The sequence below is a fragment of the Globicephala melas genome, chromosome 15, assembly GCF_963455315.2.
Source record: "Globicephala melas chromosome 15, mGloMel1.2, whole genome shotgun sequence".
Classification (NCBI taxonomy): domain Eukaryota; kingdom Metazoa; phylum Chordata; class Mammalia; order Artiodactyla; family Delphinidae; genus Globicephala; species Globicephala melas.
Window position 1 is genome coordinate 7118813 of NC_083328.1, and position 21968 is coordinate 7140780.

General features: G+C 47.1%; 1 protein-coding gene and 1 long non-coding RNA gene across 5 annotated transcripts in view; both read left to right on the plus strand.

The window, feature by feature from the left end:
• The first annotated feature begins 460 nt into the window (after positions 1-460).
• Positions 461-17311, plus strand: LOC132593425 (uncharacterized). 4 transcript variants are annotated; one of them, XR_009558873.1, is made up of 4 exons: positions 611-1037; positions 12003-12168; positions 13213-13374; positions 15900-17311. It is a non-coding gene; the product is annotated as an uncharacterized lncRNA (long non-coding RNA). The 4 variants fall into 4 exon arrangements; XR_009558871.1 differs by lacking the exon at positions 611-1037 and adding an exon at positions 461-600 and having other exon boundaries at positions 12003-13374; XR_009558870.1 differs by having other exon boundaries at positions 12003-13374.
• Positions 17312-21329: 4018 nt separating this feature from the next.
• The window catches only part of LOC138842333 (mucin-12-like), a 45465-nt gene continuing 44826 nt past the window's right edge, over positions 21330-21968 (plus strand). Inside the window, exon 1 of the mRNA XM_070043633.1 lies at positions 21330-21650. Within this exon, the coding sequence (XP_069899734.1) occupies positions 21590-21650 (61 nt within the window). The 5' untranslated portion in view covers positions 21330-21589. The remainder of the gene's footprint in view (positions 21651-21968) is intronic.

The following is a 21968-nucleotide window of genomic DNA, read 5'->3' on the forward strand; positions in this document are numbered from 1 at the left end:
GGTGTGCGCTGGTTCCCTGACGGGTGACCTCGGACTTCTCGTCACCAGGATCCGGTCGGGGCATGACATCACCACGCCAGGCTCTCATTGGCCGCCGCGGCCGGCCGGTGGGAGCGGCCTGGTCTGGGCTCGCGCAGCCTGGTCGGAAGGGCCTGGGCCGCACGGACCCCCAGGTCCCGCCCTGAGGGGGTCACCCATGAGGACGGTGCGGCCACGGCGGCGTCCCCACGCGCGCGAAGTGAGGTGGAAAAAAATGGGTCTTGGTGTGCCCGCTCTAGCTCGCCGCGCGTAAGCGCCTTCCTCTCCCGGGGTAGCTGGCTCGGGAGCTCGCTACCAGCTCACTGCGTGAGAGACCGCCCGGCGCGGGCGAGCGTCGGGGTGTGCGTGCGTGCGAGCGCGCGGCGGTGCGGGGCGATGCGTGGGGCGGGCGCGTGCGCGCACGCTCACTCGGCCGCCGAGCGCCCCGCAGCGTCCGACGAGGCCGTCCGCCGCCGCTAGGGGCCGGGTGGCACCGGGTCTCGGGGTCTCGCGAGGACCGCGGGATCCGCGGGAATCCGGAGACGTGCCAGGCCCTGGGCCGCTTGGTCTCGGCTCTATAAGGTGGGCGACCCCCCTCCAGCCTACCCACCCGTCCCGCGGGAACCGGCCCGCGCTGGGTCCACTCTCCGCTTTCTGGCGGCGGCCGCCAGGTGGCGCCGAAGGCAGCCGCTCCAGCCTTGGAAACTGGGATGGCCCATAAAGGTCTTGAGGGTGATGGGGGCTTGCCTCCTTGTCACTCTCCTGAACGGGCTGTGCCACGCGGTCGCCTCACCTGACTGCTGTAGTCATGAAGTCCTAGGCCCGGACCACGGAGATAGCGAGGTCAGGGACAGCTTATAGCCTGGGGTTGTCATGAACTAGTGATAGCTTAGAAGGTGAAAAGACAGGGCATGTTCTAGGAGTTGGCCCAGCAGAGACCTCCTCGGAGAGGTGAGTGCTGGCTCCTGCGCTTGGAAATGGCATCAGTGGGGCAGTACCTGTGGGGGAATCCATGGCAGGTAAGGGCAAGGCTGGTTGTGGAGATTTCTTTTTTTTTAATTTAATTTAATTTAGTTTTTTATGCAGCAGGTTCTTATTATCTGTTTTATACATGTTGGTGTATACATGTCAATCCCAATCTCTCAATTCATCCCCCCACCCCCACCCCCGCTTTCCTCCCTTGGTGTCCGTACCTTTGTTCTCTACATCTGTGTCTCTGTGCCTTGCAAACTGGTTCATCTGTACCTTTTTTCTAGATTTGTGGAGTCTTCCGAAGCCAGTCAGAACTTTATTTTGGCGGGGGTGGGGTGGGGTGGAGCTGGGGGTGGAATATGGAAGGTCAGCCAGTAGGAGAGGGAAGGGGAAGTTGCACATGAAGATGCTTCAGATTCTGGGGCAGAAAGGGGATGCAGCCAGTTATGTCAATACCCTTCTCCGCCTTCCGCAGGCATGGGGAAGGCAGGGGCAGGGCTGCACTAGGGAGATGGGAGGAAGGGCAGGCAGGCCCGGTAGGGGGTTAGGTTGGGATCTGGGGAGGGTATTCTGATCTTGGAGCCCCTACTGTGCTTCCCCAGGCCCTGGGTCAGGGAGGGGTCAGTTGAATGTCCAGCCAGAAGCATCTGCAAGTCTGCGTGGAGTCCTAGGGCATGCAGGCCCTGTGCCTGCTCGGGAGGTGCTGCAGAAGGAGGCCAGGGCTCTGCAGCTGCACACAGCTCTGGGAGATGCGCCGAGGAGACACGGTGTGTCCTCAGCCGGCAGTTTGTCCCAGGATTGTGAGCATGGAGGAGATCATGCAGATTGTGTCCCCATCTCAGAGAGTTTTAAAATTAGCAGCTGACCACTGGAGAGAGCCAAGATAAAGGGTGCAGGTGTTGGGAGATCCACAGGGCATTGGAGCAAGCCCTGGACTGGGTTCTCAGTGTTCTGCTGACGGGCAGGGAGACCTCTGGAGGGGCCACACTCGTTGTCTGGGCCTCTGTTTCCTGACATATAAAAAGGTGGGGCTTCTCTGGTGGTGCAGTGTTTGGGAGTCCGCCTGCCGATGCAGGGGACACGGGTTCGTGCCCCGGTCCGGGAGGATCCCGCATGCCGCGGAGCGGCTGGGCCCGTGAGCCATGACCGCTGAGCCTGCGCGTCCGGAGCCTGTGCTCCGCAACGGGAGAGGCCACAGCAGTGAGAGGCCCGCGTACCGCAAAAAAAAAAAAAAAAAAAAGGTGGATTGGACTTGAGTATACGTCAGAATCATGGGGCTGTTTAGAGGGGCTGATCCATCTGGTATTGAGTGGAGTTCTTAAGTCTGTGTTTTTAACAGGTCGTCAGGGCAGTCCCATGAGGGTGGTCTGAGGACTACATGAGGAGAAATGCTGGATGAGTTGCCCTCACAGTCAGGCCAAACTGACCTCCTCTGGATCAACAGGCTGTGTGGGTCAGCGGGAGGTGCTGTGGGCAGTCAGCGGATACAAGAACTAACAGGGACGCCTCTGGCCACCAAGGGAGATGGACAGGGACTTGAACTCGTTCTTTAAAATGGATAGAACTTCCAGGAACAATTCCTCTTTTTACCTTTAGCCTCTCTCCAACCTTTGTCAACACAGGGACCTCACCTGTCTAGCCATGACACCTGTCCCTACATAGTCCAACATGTTAACCTCCCCAATGTCCTCTGTGACCCCACCCTACACAGCTGCCACTACAGAGATATCCTTGATCCATTTCTTCCTTCACCATGTCTGTTTATCCAGTAATCAATCTGACTTCTATCACCAGTGCTGCCAATTCTATTGATACTTTCCTTGCATCTCTGTCTCCCACCTTTGCTAACACGGGGAACCCCTACTTCCATTACAGTCCTTGCCTACCTCTGCCAACAAAAAGGATTCTTATCTCCTCTGTTTATTGGTTAGGATTCAGTTCAGCTATGTGAGACAGAAAACCACACAGTAATGGCTTGAATGAAATGTAATGGAAATGTATTTCTCTCTTAGATAAAAGGGACCCATAAGTAGGCCATGCAGGGTTGGCAGGGTGCCCTTGATATCGGGGACCTCGTTCCTTTACAGAGAATTTTGTTACTTAACTGTCTTCAGTATGTAGCTTCCACTGCATGGTGTAATATGGTTGCTGGAGCCTCAGCCATCACATCTACATTCCCAGCCAGCAGGAAGGAGGAAGGACTGAAGAAGGGCATCGCTCCTCCCTTTAAGGACATTTCTTGGAAATCACAGACACAGCACTTCAGTTTCTATCCCACTGGTCAGAACTTAATCCTAAAGTCATAACTGGCTATACAGGAAGTTCTGGATGACAGGTTACTCATCTAAACCTTGGCTGTCCTAATACTAAGGAAGAAGGTGGGGCAGATACTGGGGATAGCAGACGTTTGCCAAACCGCATGAAGGCTTCCTTTGCCTCGTCAGTGCAAGACTGAAACACACTTCTAAAATGTTTCAATTCAGGGATGATGTCCCCCACCCCGGTACCCGCCTTCCCCGCTCCTTTTTTTTCTTTTTTTTTTTTTTCCGGCCGCACCCTGCGGCTTGCGGTATCTTAGTTTGCCAACCAGGGATTGAACCCCGGGCTCACCGCAGTGAAAGCGCGGAGGCCTAAGCACTGGACCGCCAGGGAATCCCGCCCACCCCCTTTCTTTCGTGAACGTCCCCACCCTGCGATTTCTGTGACTTGGGACCTCTGCTGTCCCCAGCTGCTTCTCCACGGACACGCACTGGTTCTCGGGCGCTGCGAGGTGGTCATCCGCTGGAGGGCGCTGGGCGTGGGCCTGGCCGGGCCCCGGCTCTGCCGCTGCAGGTAGCGCCGAGCGTCTCCGTTGCGCGCGCTCCCGGAGGAGGGACCGACTAGGCGGGGTGGGGGGGGGTGGGGGGGGTGGAAGGGTGAGGGCTGCAAAGGGTTTCCAGACGCGGCGCTCCCACCGGGGTCCTCCCATCACCCCCGTGCTCATAGCGGGTCAGGGGCTCTGGTTCAGGCCAAGGATATTCTGCAGGACTGCCCCCACCTAGGGCTGGAGGGCGCCTGATGTGACCCCTGCTACAATCCACGTTAAGCCAGGTTGTTGATCTGCAGAGTTGGGAGCCTGAGCCATGCGAGAGGCTTTCCTCCCCTCTCCCCACCCCTCCCTGTGACCCCTCCTGAAGGTTGGCCTAACATTCATACTTGATCCAAGTTTCATCATTTCATATGATTCCTCCTTGGACTCATCCGTCCATCCTGTTTTTACCTTTCCGCTCTTTTGCTAGTTTTGAGTATTTCACACATTTTTAAGCCAGTCTCTGGATAGTCTAATTTTATTTTCACAGTTCTGTTAAATATTTAACCAGTTCACAGTTTTTCCCATGCAGTTCATCAAACATCCTTTATTTTCTCCCCTTTTCTAGCTGAGGACAGGGTGGAGCAGGGGTTTCATATCCCTGTGACCCGGACTGATTAATCAGGACCCTTCTGGGGTTGGTTTCCATCCGTAAGCTGTAATGGTTCTGAAAGAAATGAAAAGTGTAATTTAATTCACAGTGAGTGCACTTAGCCCTGTGTTATCATTTATCTGCTCTGTGTCAGAACCCTGAAGGAACTCAGGATCCAGGAGTGTGACCCAGCACCCACCTGAGGGATCCTGGAGCGCTGAACTGTTGCTCGCTCGGATCCTGGTTTCACACAGGCCCCAGCCAACTCTGATGATGGTTTTGGTTTAAAGGTTAGCAGTGTACCTTGGATGACTTCTTGGGAACAGCTGGCAAGGTTGAACTAAATACTATCTATGACACCCAGGGAGCTCCTGTAAATGTTCCCAGCTGCTCCTGGCTGCCCTGCAGGTATCAGCCAGCCAATGAGAGCCATCCCAAAGCAGAGGTTCCTTGAATGAACCTGGCTGTGGTCCAGGGACACCAGGCATTGGATCCAGGAGTGGTGCAGAGGCCAGCAGGGCCTGTCTGGGGCTGACTGCATGGTTAGCCGCGTGGCCAGTGGTCCTGTGGACAGCTGTAGACCCAAGGTGAATGCCTACAACATGGGGACGCCAGAGTGGGGTTGGTGAGTAGCCCAGACTCAGCGTTACTTCCACATTAGCATTTACTGAGGGCTTGTTTGCCAGCTGCTGGACTGATCACGTGGCAAAGCATCACCCTATTTCATTCTCACTCACAACATTCCAAAGGGATACACCCTGTAATCCTTAACACTGTTAACAGTCAGGAAACTGAAACTGACACACAGAGAGGTTAAGCTTTTTCTTACTTTCATCAGCTGGTAAGTGGAGGCCCTGGATTTTGGACAGGAACTCTGTCCTGAGATGGTGTTGTGCTTCAGAGCCAGTCACCTCTTCTGTGACTTCCAGAAAGTTAACTCCTAGAGTCTGAGAAATGAAAAGGGATGGGGGTGGGTGCCTGCGCTTCCAGGGACAGCTTCCTACTTGCCTCCCACCCTCCCCTCCTCCCTTCCTGCCTACTGTCCCTCCCTCCCTCCCTCCGTTGCTCTCTCCCTCCTGGGATTCTGCCTGTCAGACCTTCTAGCTATCTTGGACCATTAAGATGACGGGGTCCGGGTGAGAGGTGCCAGGGTATTGCCCCAGCGTTCTGAAGGGCAAGAGCAGAAGCAGGATAAACTCTGGGGGAGAAGGACAGGTGATGGTCTCTGCAGTTTCCAGGGATGCTTCCTCCTCACAATTTGGGACCTCACACCTCCACTCCACTCCACTCCCACACCCAGAGGCCTCTCCCTACAGCAGGATGCCACCCTCCTCAGCCTGGACAGGGCCTGAGGGCATGGGGAGGTTAGTGCTTTCTGAGTCGCTCTCAGGACCCACAGCCCAGTGCAACCCCAGGCCCCATCTCTCTGACTCTTCCCTGACCACTGATGAAATACTGTATAATTCTTTTGGGGATGTGTTTTCTTCCTTTGGTCTAATGCATGGTAAAGTCTGCATTAGAATGTTCCATTGGCACCTGCAAAAGAGATCTGTTCTCTGTTTTCAGCATACAGTATTCATTATATAGATCAGTCGGATTTGCCTTAGTATGTTATTCAGGCTTTTTATATTCTATTAAACCCTTTCTACATTCATTTCTTTTTTGGCCCACTTGATTTATCCTGGGCTAAGAGAAATGAATTAGTTTTCTATTACATGCTTCCGTCTGTTTCTTCTTATATTTTGTATAAGTGTAGCTCAAAAAATGTTGATGCTTTGCAAATTGGTGCACAGATGTTCATAACTTTCATATCTTCATTGTGAATTGTACACCCTGCCATTAGAAAGTGTCTTTTGTGGTACCCAAAGCACCGTCTATAGAAGGAAACAAATGGATAAATTGGATTTTGTCAAAATTAAAAACTTTTGCTCTGTGAGAGACACTGCTAAGAGAATGAAATAAACTACAGACTGGGAGAACATATTTGCAAATCACACGTCTGAAAAGGGACTTGTATTCAGAATTTATAAAAAAAACTCTCAAAATTCAACTGTAAGAAAACAAAGAACTCAACTGAAAAGTGAATAAGACTTGAACAGATACTTCACCAAAGAGGATATATAAATGGTAAATAAGAATATCAAAAGATGTTCCTCACTGCTAGTCATTAAGGAAATGCAAATTGAAACCCCAGTGAAACACCATTACACGCCTATGAGAATGGCTAAACTTCAAAAAGCACTGACACTGGGTAAAGTGCTGATGGGACCGGTGAGCAAATGTACCTTGCTGCCGGGAGTGCTCGATGGTGCAGCTGCTCTGGAGAAGTTTGATAGTTTCTTACCAAGTAAATATCCACTCACCATATGACCCATCAAGCCCTCTCTTGGGTGTTTGCACTAGCAAAGTGAAATTTTCAGTTCACGCAGAAATGTCACACACTGGAAACAATCCAAATGGCCCTCCAGCGGTGAATGAGTAAATAAACTGGTATATCCATACCATGGACTAAGTCAGCGATAAAAATGAAAGAACTGCTATCGATACACCAATAACTTGGATGAATCTCAAAGGCATTATGCTGAGAGGAAGAAGCCAATCTCAAAAGATCCATTTATGTGACGTTCTCACAAAGCTCAGGGTTAGTGGACAGATCAGGAGTTTTCAGAAGTTAGGGGTGGGAAAAGGTTGTGACAGCAAAGAGAGCACGGAGGGAGGTTTCTGGACTGGGAGAATTGTTTTGTGTTCTGATTGTAGCGGTGGCTGCGTGAATCTAGACCAGTGTTAAAATTCATTGCATTGTACACCAAAAAGTCAATTTTACTGTATGATAATTTGTTTGTTTGTTTGCGGTACGCGGGCCTCTCACTGTTGTGGCCTCTCCCGTTGCAGAGCACAGGTTCCGGACGCACAGGTTCAGTGGCCATGGCTCACGGGCCCAGCCGCTCCGCGGCATGTGAGATCTTCCCGGACCGGGGCACGAACCCGTGTCCCCTGCATTGGCAGGCGGACTCTCAACCACTGTACCACCAGGGAAGCCCTTTTTGGTATATTTTAAAATGGATACTTACTGCATTTTTCAACAAAAATGAGAAGTATAGTAGGCGTTATACACTATAATTGGGGAATGCACACAGTACAACATTAAAATGTTTGGATTTGATACTTTATATACTTTATGAGTTACTCTATGATCTCAGTTTGGATGGGGAAGCTTTGCATGTTTATTTTCGGTTTCATTTAATCTGAGATGAGTGATAGGTGGAGGCATCTTGAAATATAAAATTATAGATTCAGATTAATAATTTATAGGCCTGCACACAAATTGCATGGGTTACCAGAGCAACACCAAACAATATTCTTCTGTGGGGTTTCTGTTTCATTTTTAGTTAGAAAAGATTCTAAGGCGTGGCAAATAAGGTTAAAAATGAAGTTGTACAATATTATACCTCAATGTAATTTTAATGTAAGGACTGAAACCAGGATATAGTTCAGTCCTTGGGTTTTTCCTCTTTCCCTTTGTATTGCAGCTATGTCTGTGAATCCACATACCGGATCTTTGCTATTTTCAGAACACTGTGCTCTAATTGCTGGCACACAGATTGCCAAAACTGTGAGCCTCGGATGCCTTGGCAGATCTTCCAAAGAAAGATAATAAAAATTTATAGAAAGGAAGTAAGGAATAAAAGAACACTATTATAATACAAAAAGAACAACTCAATATTATGACCTTCACTTTCTTGTTTGCATTTGCCTAGGAAACTTTTGGCCATCAAAAGTTTCTGAATCAAGAAAAGAATCTAAAAAAGAATGATATATGTATTTATAATTGAATCACTTTGCTGTATACCTGAAACTAACACAACATTGTAAATCAACTACACTCTAATATAATTAAAATATTAAAAAAGTTTCTGAATCACTTTGGGATGTGTCTTTTGTATGCAGTAGAGTTGGGTTTTCCTTTTTGTTAAAGTCTTTTTAAAAAGTAAGTGAGCTTAATTCATTTTCTTTATATGACAGCTTTTTTTTTTTTTCCTCACATTCCCCCCCCACCCCACGCTTTATAACTTAAAAACACTTTTATTGTTTGGGCTCTTCTTTCTTTTGTGTTCGTTTCTTCTGATAATTTGGAATATTAAATTATTTTACTATGGTTACTGTTATAGAATATGTAACTTATACAGTAGCTGTAATTCTGTTTCTTTAGGAATGAATTCCCTGCTGTGAGCAATAATTAGATCAATATACTTTTCTTCTTCTGCCTTCCCGTCCTTCACTCCCTTTGTTTGTACTTATTATCTTTTTGTTTTTAATTTTTTAGTGTAGTTGATTTACAGTGTTGAGTCTGGTGTATAGCAAAGTGATTCAGTCATACGTATATATAATCTTTTTCACATTCGTTTTCAAGATATTGAATGTAGTTCCTTGTGCTATACAGTAGTACCTTGTTGTTTATCTTATTATCTTTCTTAATATTTACCTTTGTACTGTTCAGTAGTTTTATAAGCTCCTTACTGGTTAATCAGTTTTCAATGATGTGTGTAAGTCTCCACCTGCAGAAGGTAAGGAAATCATACCTGAACTTCCTTTTCCCTCCCAATGAACAATACGTATTTTTACGTCGTTAGATTTTATAATGTATTCATTATCTTTTAACTATAATCCTCATATTGTTTTTAGTTTTACTTCATCAGTTAGAGAGATTCAGTGATCAGAGTTAGTAGTTTGTCCACTCATCTCTTGGTTGGCTGACTTTTTTATTTTAGTATTTTTTATTTTCATAAAAGGCTCATGAGAACAATATTTTCTAGTTTTTTCCTCACCCCCACCCCTACCCAATCTTCACTAGTTTTTAAAAACATTTATTTATTGAGAGGTACTACCCAATTCACCTTTTTAAAGTGTACAATTCAGTAGTTTTTAGTAGATTCACAAAGTTGTGTAACTATGACTCCAATCACATACAAAGGAAAACAAAAGCACAGCCACAGCAACCCCAGCCAGGGTTAGGGACAGGAGCCCCCAATCCAGGAAAGGTTCATGATGAAAGAATACACACCCGCTGAGCTTATGGATATAGGTGCTAAATTCCAGCCAAAGGCCAGGGAAAGTTACCAGGCACGGTTGGTGCAGCCGTGGGATATGAGCAGCTATGGTTTCTTTGACTGGGCAGGAAGCAGAGAAGATGAACAACATCAGACACTCTACCCTCCGACAGCGCCTGCGTGGTGCTGGGCTTGGCGGGAGGGTCCAGGTCCTCACTCCCTTATAGATTGGCTTATTCTCTCCTGCGGGGAGGCTTGCCCAATGACTGGGCATATGGGACCCTGGAAATGTATAGATGAGGTACAACAAATTCTTAGGGAGTTGGGAATGAGACAGGCAGTCTATGCCCCTGTCTTTGAAGGCCCTGATTGAGCCACATTCACTGCAGGAATGAGTTAAGATGCTCTCGTCTGCCCCCACCACCTGGAGTGGGATGGGATAGCCATGCTGAGCCCAGTTGTGGCACAAGATATTTATTTAAAGAAAAAAAAAATTTTTTTTTTTGGCCACACTGTGAGGCATGCGGGATCTTAGGTCCCCTGCCAGGGATCGAACCCATGCCCCCTGCATTGGGAGTTGCCTGGGGAGGGGGGGCATAAGGAGATAGGAGAAGATGTCCATAAACCGCACTGCCTGGGTATTTTACGCCCCGCCCATAGTGCTTTCAGCCACCCAGGATGCCTGGTAAAAAAGCCAGATAGTTCACGTGGATGACGCTGGACAACCGAGAATTGAACAAGGTAGCGCTTCCCATCTGTGGGGCTGAGCCTCACATCACCACCATCCTAGACACCTTGGCCATGGTCCCGGGAGTGCATGGACAGTAGCATGGACAGTATGCACTGTACAGGAGTCCAGTACACGTGGTAAATGAGTACTTATCAAATGCCTTTATCAGTTCTCCCCTGGCCACTGAGTCACAAGATCAATTTGTCTTCACCTGGGAGGGACAACAGGGAACCTTTCAAGTGCTCCCCGAGGCTACCTGCACATATGTCATGGGATGGTAGCCCCAAACCTGTCCCTGTTCTCCTTCCCCACCCCAGTAAAATGGGCCCATTACATGGATGGTTAATGTTAACATGTGGAGACTTGCCTCCGGTGCAGGACACTCTGCAGGCTTTGTTGGAACACCTGTGAGGGAGTTGGGCAGTGAACCCACAGAAAATTCAAGGCCCAAGCACAGCTGTAAGGTTTTGGAGTCGTTCGGTCGAGTGAGAGGCGTGTTGTCCCAGAAGCTGTGTTGGGTAAGATGCAAGCCTATACAACCCCTAAGAATATAAAGGAGATGTGAGGCTTTGCAGGGATTTGGGGGTTTTAAGAGGACTTTTATTCCCCACCTGGCACAGTGCCTCCACCTCTATGCTTCCAGGTAAAGAAAGGTACGCATGGGACTGGGGATCCAAGCAGCAAACTACTTTTTTTTTTTTTTTTTTTGCGGTACGCGGGCCTCTCGCTGTTGTGGCCTCTCCAGTTGTGGAGCACAGGCTCTGGACGTGCAGGCTCAGCAGCCATGGCTCACGGGCCCAGCCGCTCCGCAGCATGTGGGATCTTCCCGGACCAGGGCACGAACCCATGTCCCCTGCATCAGCAGGCGGACTCTCAACCACTGCGCCGCCAGGGAAGCCCAGCAAACCAGTTTTGAGAAGGCAAAATACTAGTGAAGTAGCTCTGGGTATCGCCTGAGTAGGGCGGTCATTTGAGTTAGATGTGTCTGTGACACCAGAAGGCATGGGTCAGACACTGGGGCAGAGACAAGGGAAGGGGATAGTGCCCCTAGGATTTTGGTCCCAGCTCTGGAAGGGGGCAGAAACCCCATATACCCCCACAGAGCAGCAGCTCCTAGCAGCGTACACATGCTCCTCCAGGTGGATCTCTCGGGGACTAAACCGCAGCCGCCAATGGCTGGAACTCAGAGTAGTTTGACTGGTGACCATGAGCCCTGGTTGTTAGCCCTTTGTGCTGGGCTGCTCTAAAGAGATTAACCCTGTGGCTTGGGCAAGGGGAAGCCAAGGGTGGATGATTCATGAGTGGGCACTTATGGGGTCAGGATGTGTGGAGGGACATTTTGGTTCACCTGCGAGAGCCTGAGGCAGTCCTCACTGTTTCCCACAGCCCAGCTCCTAAGGCATTGACACACCCTGGCAATCATGAAGCTGATGCCCTAGCTTGGACATGAGCCCTAGCAACTGACACTTCAGTAGATACAGTAGATTGGGTACCACAGCAGCAAGAGTGGCCACCTCAGTGCAGGTGGGGTGGTGTATCATCAAGGATGCTGGATTGCCCTTGAAATACAGTGACTTGGATAATGCAGTAACAGCATAGCCTGAGAGTTCTAAACAACACCCAGGGCAACCACCAAAAGAGTCTGGGGCCACCACTAGAATTCCAGTTGGTGAGGGATTGGCAAAATGATTATATCAGCCCTCTCCCTCCGAGTGGGGGCTCTAAACCTGCCCTGCTTTGTATGCACACTGTGTCTGGCTTAACCCAAGTTTTCCCTGTCTCCTTGCAAACCAGGTGCCACCATTAGTGGATTAGAGAAGCTGAGTGCCATGTATGGACACCCTTGTTGAACAGACAGTGATCGGGAGTCACGTTTCAAAGGTCATGATGTGGAAGACTGGGCGAAAGAACGTAACGTTGAATGGAGGATCCATCTCCCCTATAACCTGCAAGTAGCAGGGTTGGTAAAAATAATGAAATTAATATTTAATAAGTAGCAGATTAAATTACTAACAGGTAAAAACCACCTTGGCTGGGTGGACTAAAGTACTGTTTAATCAGTTAATACATTTAAATGATTTTACATACTGAAATGATCAACCAGTAAGGCCCGATGCCCCACATGCCAGAGTGGGGACCCCTGTCAAGACACCCAACACGGTAAAGGGGTGAAAATGGTGGGAGACAGGCATTGCCCTGACTGTCACCGTGGATCAATGTGCTATGCTGTAGAGAATACCAAGCGGCATCATGCCTGGGAAAGGCATTATCTACTGGAATTTGCGATGAGATATCCCACCAGGATGGGTGAATTACTTCACACCCTTGGGGGAGGAGCAACTACTCAGTCTCCACTGGGATCCCATTGTCCTGCTACAAGCTGGACCTGTTGAAACTCTCAGTACCTGGAATGGAACACACACCACTGAGGGGAGAAGGTGGGGGTCCTGGTCTGGCATATCCGGCCCCCAGCCCATCTGACAGTGCCTCCCCCACCCAGATGGGCCCCCAGCCCATCTGACAGTGCCTCCCCCACCCAACTTGTACGGTATGTACAACCTGGTCAAGTTCCTAAAGCTGCCAGCCTCCCTCCCCGCAAGACCAGGTGGGCACGTTCTGTTTCCTACATATAGAATCATTTGGCTGCTGACTTTGTTCCCTCCATGGTCCTGGAGGACATTATAGCCCTTACTGAATTCACCCAGCAAGGCTTAAGTGACAACAAACAAAGCTTGTCCTTACTGAACGCTGAAACATCTCTAAAGAGAAAGGCTGTCCTCCAAAAAAGAAGGGTCTTGAACATTATTACTGCCTTACAAGGAGGCATCTGTGCCATTATCCAAACAGAACATCGTGTGTTCATACCTAGTGAGCCTGCCAGTGTGCCGTCTTATTAAATCACATGAAGACACAAGTGAACACCCTGAGTGATCCGACCCCCCAACCTAGGGGACTTAGTAAATCAGTGGTTTAGATCATGGGGTTCTTTGTGTTTTGACCCAAGATCTGGACCTGGACAATCAGAAGCTCCTCACCCACCCCACTCCCAACCTGTGCTTGGAATATACACTCTCCCCACTGTTCTCAAAGTGGGAGCCGTTTTCAAGGACGCAACCTTGAGAGAGCAATATGCTGTTGAGACCGTCTAGACAGTGACTGAACCCAGGTAAGGCCTGTATAGAAACTTTTAAGATTTGGCAAGTGGGTGCAGAAAACTACTCATCTTGTGAGCAGCCCAACACAAGCCTGGGTAAGTTCCCTTGCTCATTAGAACTGCCACCTACCAATCTGGAGTGGTCTGCCTCTTTCTTCAGTCTCTCCTTGCCCTGCGTGTATGGGGGTTAGTTTTCGAACCAAAAAGAAAACTGGTCCATTTCATCTGGGTTATCAAATTTGTGGGCATAGAGTTGTTCTTAGTATTCCTTTATAATCTTTTTAATGTCCAGGGGATCTGTAGTGATGTCTCCTCTTTCGTTTCTATGTTAGTAGCTTGTGTCCTTCCTCTTTTTTTCTTAGTGAGCCAGGCTAGAGTCTTATCGACTTGATTGATCTTTTCAAAGAACTAGATTTCGGTTACATTGGTTTTTCTCTCTTTTTTAAAATTTCAATTTATTTTTTATATCCTTGGCTGTGTTGGGTCTTCGTTGCTGCGCCTGGACTTTCTCTAGTTGTGGTGAGCAGGCGCTAATCTTCGTTACGGTGCACGGGCTTCTCATTGTGGTGGCTTCTCTTGTTGCAGAGCACGGGCTCTAGGTGTGAGGGCTTCAGTAGTTGCAGCATGCCAGCTCCAGTAGTTGTGGCGTGTGGGCCCTAGGGCATGCGATCTTCAGTAGTTGTGGCTCGCGGGCTCTAGAGCGCAGGCTCAGTAGTTGTGGCGCACGGGCTTAGTTGCTCCGCAGCATGTGGGATCTTCCTGGACCAGGGATCGAACCCGTGTCCCCTGCATTGGCAGGCGGATTCTTAACCACTGTGCCATGAGGGAATTCCTGATTTTTCTCTCTTGATTTCCTGTTGTCAATTTCATTGACTTCTTTAATTCTTATTGTTTCTTTTCTTCTGCTGACTCTGGATTTAATTTGCTCTTTTTTTTTTTTAGCTTCCTAAGGTGGAAACTTAGATGATTAATTTTAGATCTTCTTTTCTAATATATGCATTCAATGCTATACATTTCCACCTAAGCACTGCTTTCACTGCATTCCACAAATTTTGAAAAGTTGTGTTTTCATTTTCATTTAGTTCAAAATATTTTAAAGTTTCTCTTGAGATTTCTTCTTTGTCTTGTGTTATGTAGGAGTGTGTTGTTTAATCTCCACAGAGTTTGATGTTTTTCCAGTTATCTTTCTATTAGTGATTTCTACTTTAATTCCATTGTCATCTGAGAGCAGACATTGTATGATTTCTATTTTAAATTTGTTCAGGTGTGTTGTATTGCCCAGGATGTAGTCTATCTTGGCGAATGTTCCATGTAAACTTGAGAAGAAGTAGTTTGCTTTTTATAGTCTCATCAACAACGGACTCATTTCAAACCCATTAAATTAAATTTCCTGTAGTATAAAGTATAAGAATGGTACTGGCCTAGTTATATTTTTTAAATATGGTATTCATTCACATCATAAAAGTGGAACTGAATTGTAAAAACAATACCCAGGAATGAAAAGTGTGACACAAAAGCTACCTATAACAGTTATTTAGTAATCCATCATATGTACCACAAGCCAAGTTTTCTAGACATCTGTGTGTTTAGTATATGTTTTGTCTTAAATTTTACTTTTGAATAAAATGCACACTTTAACAAATTCACCAAGACAAGTCATGCTGTAGCTACTTAAAACTGTAGTTAGAGAATAGAACTATTAAAACTCCTAAGCATAGTCTTTAAGGTCACCAACAGGGAAAAACCAGTTTTAATTTCTAAAACATTCCTAAGGTTTGGAGCCAAAAACATTTACTAGCATGGTTCGAGGTGGAAGTTGATCTAGATATCAGGATTGAAACTCAGCAAGAACTGAAGTTCTCCAAAGCCAAAAGAAGACTTGTGCATTAATTTCTTAAACAGATGAACAAAAACAAATAAACCTTAAGAGCAAATTTGTACTTACAAATACATACTCTTACAAAAGCAACTTTTCCAACCAGAAAACAAAGACAAAAAACCAAAAAACCAAAAAAACCCCAAAAAACCAAGAGCTTGGAAGCAGCAAGAGTATAACTAACAGGAAGTGAAAACTGAGTGACAGCTTGTGGTCTGAGAAACTCAACAAATAGTTCTTTCAGTTCCATTAGCTGTGGCCCAAAGCTTCAATCATGTTTTAGGTGAGTGTTTACTGTTCAGTATTCTGTTGGCATTATAAGTAGCAGGCCAGTAGCACCCTCTGTATTTATAGGAAAGCAATAGTTGTTCCTGGCCTGACTGTATGGGGTAGACTAGTGTTAACAGAACTTCCTAATATAACAGACTTTAGGAAGAAGACTGAGTAAAAGAAGAAATAAATGCCAGGGAAAAGTGAGATTCAGTTTCCTTGAGTTGATATCATTTTGTTGAACCTTCAGAAATGTCCTCAAGCTGACCTGGTCTTCCTTATATGCAATCCTCAGAAATCTATTGCCACGTGAGAAATATTTGTACAAGCTTTCTGTGAGTTTTGTTTTGTTTTTTGATTTTTTGTTTTGTTTTTGTTTTTGTTTCTGCAGTACACGGGCCTCTCACTGCTGTGGCCTCTCCCATTGCGGAGCACAGGCCCCGGACGCGCAGGCTCAGTGGCCATGGCTCACGGGCCCAGCCGCTCCGCGGCGTGTGGGATCCTCCCGGACCAGGGCACGAACCCGCGTCCCCTGCATCGGCAGGCGGACTCCCAACCACTGCGCCACCAGGGAAGCCCTGTGAGTCTTTTTTTTAGCTCATAAATCTATAAATGGTGGCATTCATTTCTCTAACTTAAGGTGAGCATTCCTCCTAAGAGGATAAATCCCATACTTAAATTAAATAGGGTGTTAGTCCTCATAAGAAAGAAAGTGATGGCAATAATATCAAGTCATACTGCACACAGAAACTGGCAAATTCTTGTTCTCTCCCTCCCTCCCCCACCCCACACTTTCTTTTCTCAGGCTAGAGTGTTTGCATTAAATCATAAACCTTATAATGGATTTATAGAAACGGTGGTAATAAAATAAAACTGTCAAAATGAAAGTTAAGAACAGAACTGGCTGCCACTTGAAATGGCATCTTATGATCTTAGATTCCTGAATAGTGTGAGCTAGGCACTCGATTCTATCCTAGGAATCACTATGGATACGTGAAACAAACAAGGAAGGAGAGATGAGCCGGGCTGACGGAGGGGGATATTAATTAATGGAAAAAACTTCACAAGGAACAAATTTCACATGGAAACAGAAGTTTCAAAAACTATATTGAAAACATTTTACCCATGACATTCCTGTATCATAAACATACTACAGACACACAGATAGCCAACAGGTACATGAAAACGTGCTCAACATCACTTACCATCAGGAAAATGCAAATCCGAACCACAATGAGATACCACTTCACACCTGCTATAATGGCTATTATCAAAAAGACAAGAAACAACAAGTGTTGGAGAGGATGTGGAGAAGAGGGATCCCCTGTGCACTCTTGGTGGGAATGTAAATTGGTGCAATCACTATGGAAAACAGTATGGAGGATCCTCAAAAAATCAAAAGTAGGACTACCATAGTAAATGGATCTAGTGGATCTAGCATTTCCACTGTTGGGTATTTATCAAAGGAAAAAACCCCACTAACTTGAAAAGGTACCTGCACCCTCATATTCATTGCAGCATTATTTACAATAGCCAAGACATGGAAAGAAACTGAATGTCCATCAATGGATGAATGGAAAAGGAAACGTGGTATATATATACACAATCTAATATTATTCAGCCATACAAAGAAGGGAATCCCAACATTTGTAACAACGTGGATGGACCTCGAGGGCATTATGCTAAGTGAAATAACTCAGACAGAAAATGACAAGTACTGTATGATCTCACTTATATGTGGAATCTAAAACAAAACCAAAGCTCATTGAAACAGAGAATTACAATGAATCTGTAGATTGCTTTAGGTAGTATGAACTTTTTTTTTTTTTTTTTGCGGTACGCGGGCCTCTCACTGTTGTGGCCTCTCCAGTTGCGGAGCACAGGCTCCGGACGCGCAGGCTCAGCGGCCATGGCTCACGGGCCCAGCCGCTCCGCGGCATGTGGGATCCTCCCGGACCGGGGCACGAACCCGCATCCCCTGCATCGGCAGGCGAACTCTCAACCACTGCACCACCAGGGAAGCCCGGTATGAACTTTTCAACAATGTGAATTCTAATCCATGAGAACAGAATACTTTTTTTTTTTTTAAATATGTGTATGGCACATTGGGGTAAACTGAAGGGAACTTGGGGAAACCTATACGGGGCATGAAGACATCTTTCTATTTCTATTTCTTTGCGTCTTCTTCGATTTCTTTCAACAATGTCTTACAGTTTTCATTGTGCAGGTCTTTCACTTCCTTGGTTAAATCTATTCCTAGGCTTTTTTTTTTATCACTATAAATGGGATTGTTTCCTTAATTTCTCTTTCTGTTAGTTTGTTGTTAGGATATAGAAATGCAACAGATTTTTGGATATTGACTTCATTCCTTGCATTTTACTGTATTCATTTACTTTTTTCTAGTAGTTTTTGGTGGAGTCTTCAGGGTTTTCTATACAGAAAATCATGTCATTTGCAACTAGTGACAGTTTTACTTCTTCCTTTGCAATTTGGATGGCTTTTATTTCTTTTTCTTGCCTAATTGCTTTCCCTAGGCCTTCCAATGCTATGGGTTTTGTTTGTTTGTTTGTTTTTGGGTTTTTTTGCAGTACGTGGGCCTCTCACTGTTGTGGCCTCTCCCGTTGTGGAGCACAGGCTCCGGATGCGCAGGCTCAGCGGCCATGGCTCACGGGCCCAGCCGCTCCGCAGCTTGTGGGATCTTCCCGGACCGGGGCACGAACCCGTGTCCCCTGCATCAGCAGGTTTTTAAAAACTCTTAAGTTGTTGAGTTTTGTCAAGTGCTTTTCCTGCGTCTAATGAGATGACCATATGATTTTTATCTTTCATTTTGTTAATGTGGTGTATCATGTTGATTTGCAGATATTGAACCATTCTTGCATCCCTAGAATAAATCCCACTTTATCATGGTGTGTGGTCCTTTTAATGTAATGTTGAATTTGGTTTGCTAACATTTTGTTTCTTGTTCGTTGAACAATAAACATTTGAATCTGATAGTGTGGCAACTCTGGAGATCAGATTCTCCTTCCCTAGAGTCTGCCGGGTTTTTTGTTTTGTTTTTGTTTATTTTTTGATCATTGTGGTCTGTGTCTGTGCCAAGGATCAGAATAATGTGCAGATTAAGGTCTTCTCAGGTCTTTTTTAATCCTTCCCCTGGGCATGCATGGCCACTTTCTAATTTTCCCCATATATGCAGTAGTTTCTGAATGTCCTAGTCTTTAATGTCTGAATCCCAAAAGGGGAGAAGGCAAAAAATGAAGGGGGGGAGGGGTGTTGGCCCTTTAAATCACCCAGAAGTCATTTCAGATGGAGGGGGAAGTTCTTGCAAGAATGGAGGGGGAGGTGCAACTACAGTGGCTATCTACCTGTTTTCCTGCACTTATGTGATCAGAAGCAGCAATCAGTGAATTAGAACATAGATCCCTGATATTTGTACATAGTCCTTTTTGCCTACCACAAGCTATGTGCAAGCAACTCCTGGAACACATGCATAGCTACCTGCTATGTGGCTGGAGGTGTTGAATGGGTACCTGCTACTGTGCTAAAATTGACCAAAATTAACTGAAATTTGCAATTTACCATCCAAGTCTTCCCCTGGAAGTTTCAAGTCTTCAACAGACTCTAGAATTCTGAAATAGTTACATCAGACAGATTCTGCTAATGCAATTGTTGTCTTGGTGGGGAGATGGATTCCTGGTGTGTCCTAGCCCACAACCTCCCCAGAATCCTCCTCTAAATTATTTTTTAATTACCTTCAAAAACCATCATATAGGGCTTCCCTGGTGGCGCAGTGGTTGAGAGTCCGCCTGCCGATGCAGGGGACATGGGTTCGTGCCCCGGTCCGGGAAGATCCCACATGCCGCGGAGCGGCTGGGCCCGTGAGCCATGGCCACTGAGCCTGCGCGTCCGGAGCCTGTGCTCCGCAATGGGAGAGGCCACAGCACTGAGAGGCCCGCGTACCGCAAAAAAAACCCCAAACAAACAAACAAAAAAACATCACATAGTCTCCAAGTTGTCAAAGGTAAACAAAGCCAGACATTAAAGTGGTAAGGACAGATTTTAATCCATAATATACTATTGCCATAGGAAAAAGAGTCCAGCATAAAGTGAACTCTACTTCGAGTTGCACAGAAGTGACATTTTAAGGGGAGAGTAAGGGTGTAGGCAAGAGGTCAGGCAAGGGCTCAGCAGTGTTGGGAAAGTGAAAAATTACAAAAAGAGGTGAGTGGTCCACATGAAACCCATCCCGATTTGCTACCTGGCACTTATAAATTTAGGCTCCTACCCTCCATAAAGGCTAGGAGACAGGAGCCCTGTCTTCAGGTGTTGGCTGGAACAAAGAGTAAGGTCTTCTGACAGCCTTGAGTTTTCTTAGGCAAGCACTTTAAGGAGGGCTGGGGTCATCATGGGGATGGGGCCTTGAGCGGTTAGAAACTATGGTAGTATCTGTTCAAGTCTTTATAATTCAGGGTTGAGGCTTAGTGAGGAGGGGGACTCAGAGGAGCCAGGCTAGAGTTTGGTCAAGGAGATAATGTTTGTCAAAGGAAAAAAGGAAAAACTACAGATACAGCCAAAGTGGCCTGACAATCATTCCCAACCTTAATTCATTCATGCTTCTCTGAGCTAAACTTACCCCTGTTATTGGAGTAGGTGGGCCTCCTTCCGAAGTTTGAATGCACTTACGTATGTATGTGTGTGTGTGTGTGTGTGTGTGTGTGTGTGTGTGTGTGTGTATTCATAGGATACATGTGTGCGTTTTAAGAAAGCTGTTTCTACTGGTTTCACTGAACAAGACGTTCCAAGAGTCTTGCCATGATGGTACCATTATTTTTTATTTGAACGTGGTAGCCTATAGTGTGATTTGTCCATAGTCATTCTAGTTTCCTATGGAGGGTAATTTGGGTTGTTTCCAATTTCTATCGGAAATGCGACAAACTGGATGGCAATAAACACTCTCATGAATGCCTCCTTGAAGTGCTTCTTGAACACAGAGACGGAAAGGTGGAATTACTGGGTCCTCGAGCATGCATTTAAAATTTTAACAGATGCCACCAAATTGCCTTTCTTTAAAAAAAAAATTTATTTATTTGGCCGTGCCAGGTCTTAGTTGTGGCACATGGGATCTTCGGTGCGGCGTGTGGGATCTTTAGTTGTGGACTGTAGACCATTTAGTTTACTGCATGCAGGCTCTTAGTTGTGCCATGCCGGATCTAGTTCCCTGCCCAGGGTTCGAACCTGGGCCCCCTGCATTGGGAGCTCAGAGTCTTAACCGCTGGACCACAAGGTAAGTCCCCAAATTGCCTTTTTAAACCAGCACAACCCCTTTACACTCCCACCAGCTGGGTAAGAGTGTTTATTTTTCCACTTTTCCCAACACTGGATAGAATCAAAGTTCCTAATGCTTGCTCATCTGCTGGTCCAAGCTAGTCATTTTGTTTGATTGTTTCCACTAGCCATCTGTGTTTCCTTTTCTGGGACCTGGCCCAAGTCCTCAGATATTGAAATGACTTCTGATGGAATTCTGCATTGTTCCCTGGTATTGGTGGTGGGGTCATAGCCCCAGAGTCATGCTAAGGGCAGGATGGAGACGGGGAAGAGTGAGTGGCAGAGGGAGTGAAGAAGAACAAGTTTTCATCTCTCCCCGCCCCCTGCAGCTGGGAATGAAACTAAGGAGAGGCCCCAGAGTCCAGCGTCCAAGGTCTTGGCCAAGCGTATTCTCTGTCCAGTTTTTCTAGTTCTTGGCTGGGGGCAAGGGAAGGGCAGAGCAGGGCAATGTCCTGGGAACTGCTGTGAGTGGGCCAGGCAGGCTGCGGGTGGAGCTCTTCCGGGCTGACACTTCCTGGGCTTGTCTTATCTTCTAGAAAGTCCTTTCTTCCTGCAGCAGTGCCAGATACAGGGAGAAGGGGGGAACAGCGGGGCAAAGGGCGGTACAAAGGTAAAGCTACCTATGCTCAGCCCTCACACCCAGCAGGGCAGATAACTTCCAGCTGGGTGCTACTGCGCACATCGTGCTGGCTGGCTCTGCACTGCTATACCCCGTGCGCTGGCGCTGGTCCTGCTTCCAGCCTGCTCTGCACCAGACCCATGCAGCTGCTCAGGGTCCTCTGCCTCCTCTGGATGCTCAAGGTCTCCCTGGGGGCCACAGGTGAGGGAGCGAGGTGGGGGAGGGTTGGGGAGACCCTCCTGATGTTCCAGGACAGGGGTGTGTGTGTGGGGCGGTGGCTCTGAGATCTAAGGGGAGGCTGAGGAGGGGCCTCTCAGAGCTCTTTGTGCAGGGAGAGCTGTAGGCAGGGGGAGGAGAGGGAAGCTGGGTCCAGCGGTGCTGCTCTACACCTGGGACCGAGTCCGCGCGTGCATCAAAAGGGTGGGATAACCTGTTTCTGAAAGAGTGCTCTTCCCACTTTGACTCAGTTTTCTGAGCCCCCTTCCTCTTGTTGCCCCTGCTCCCCAGCACTGATGCTTC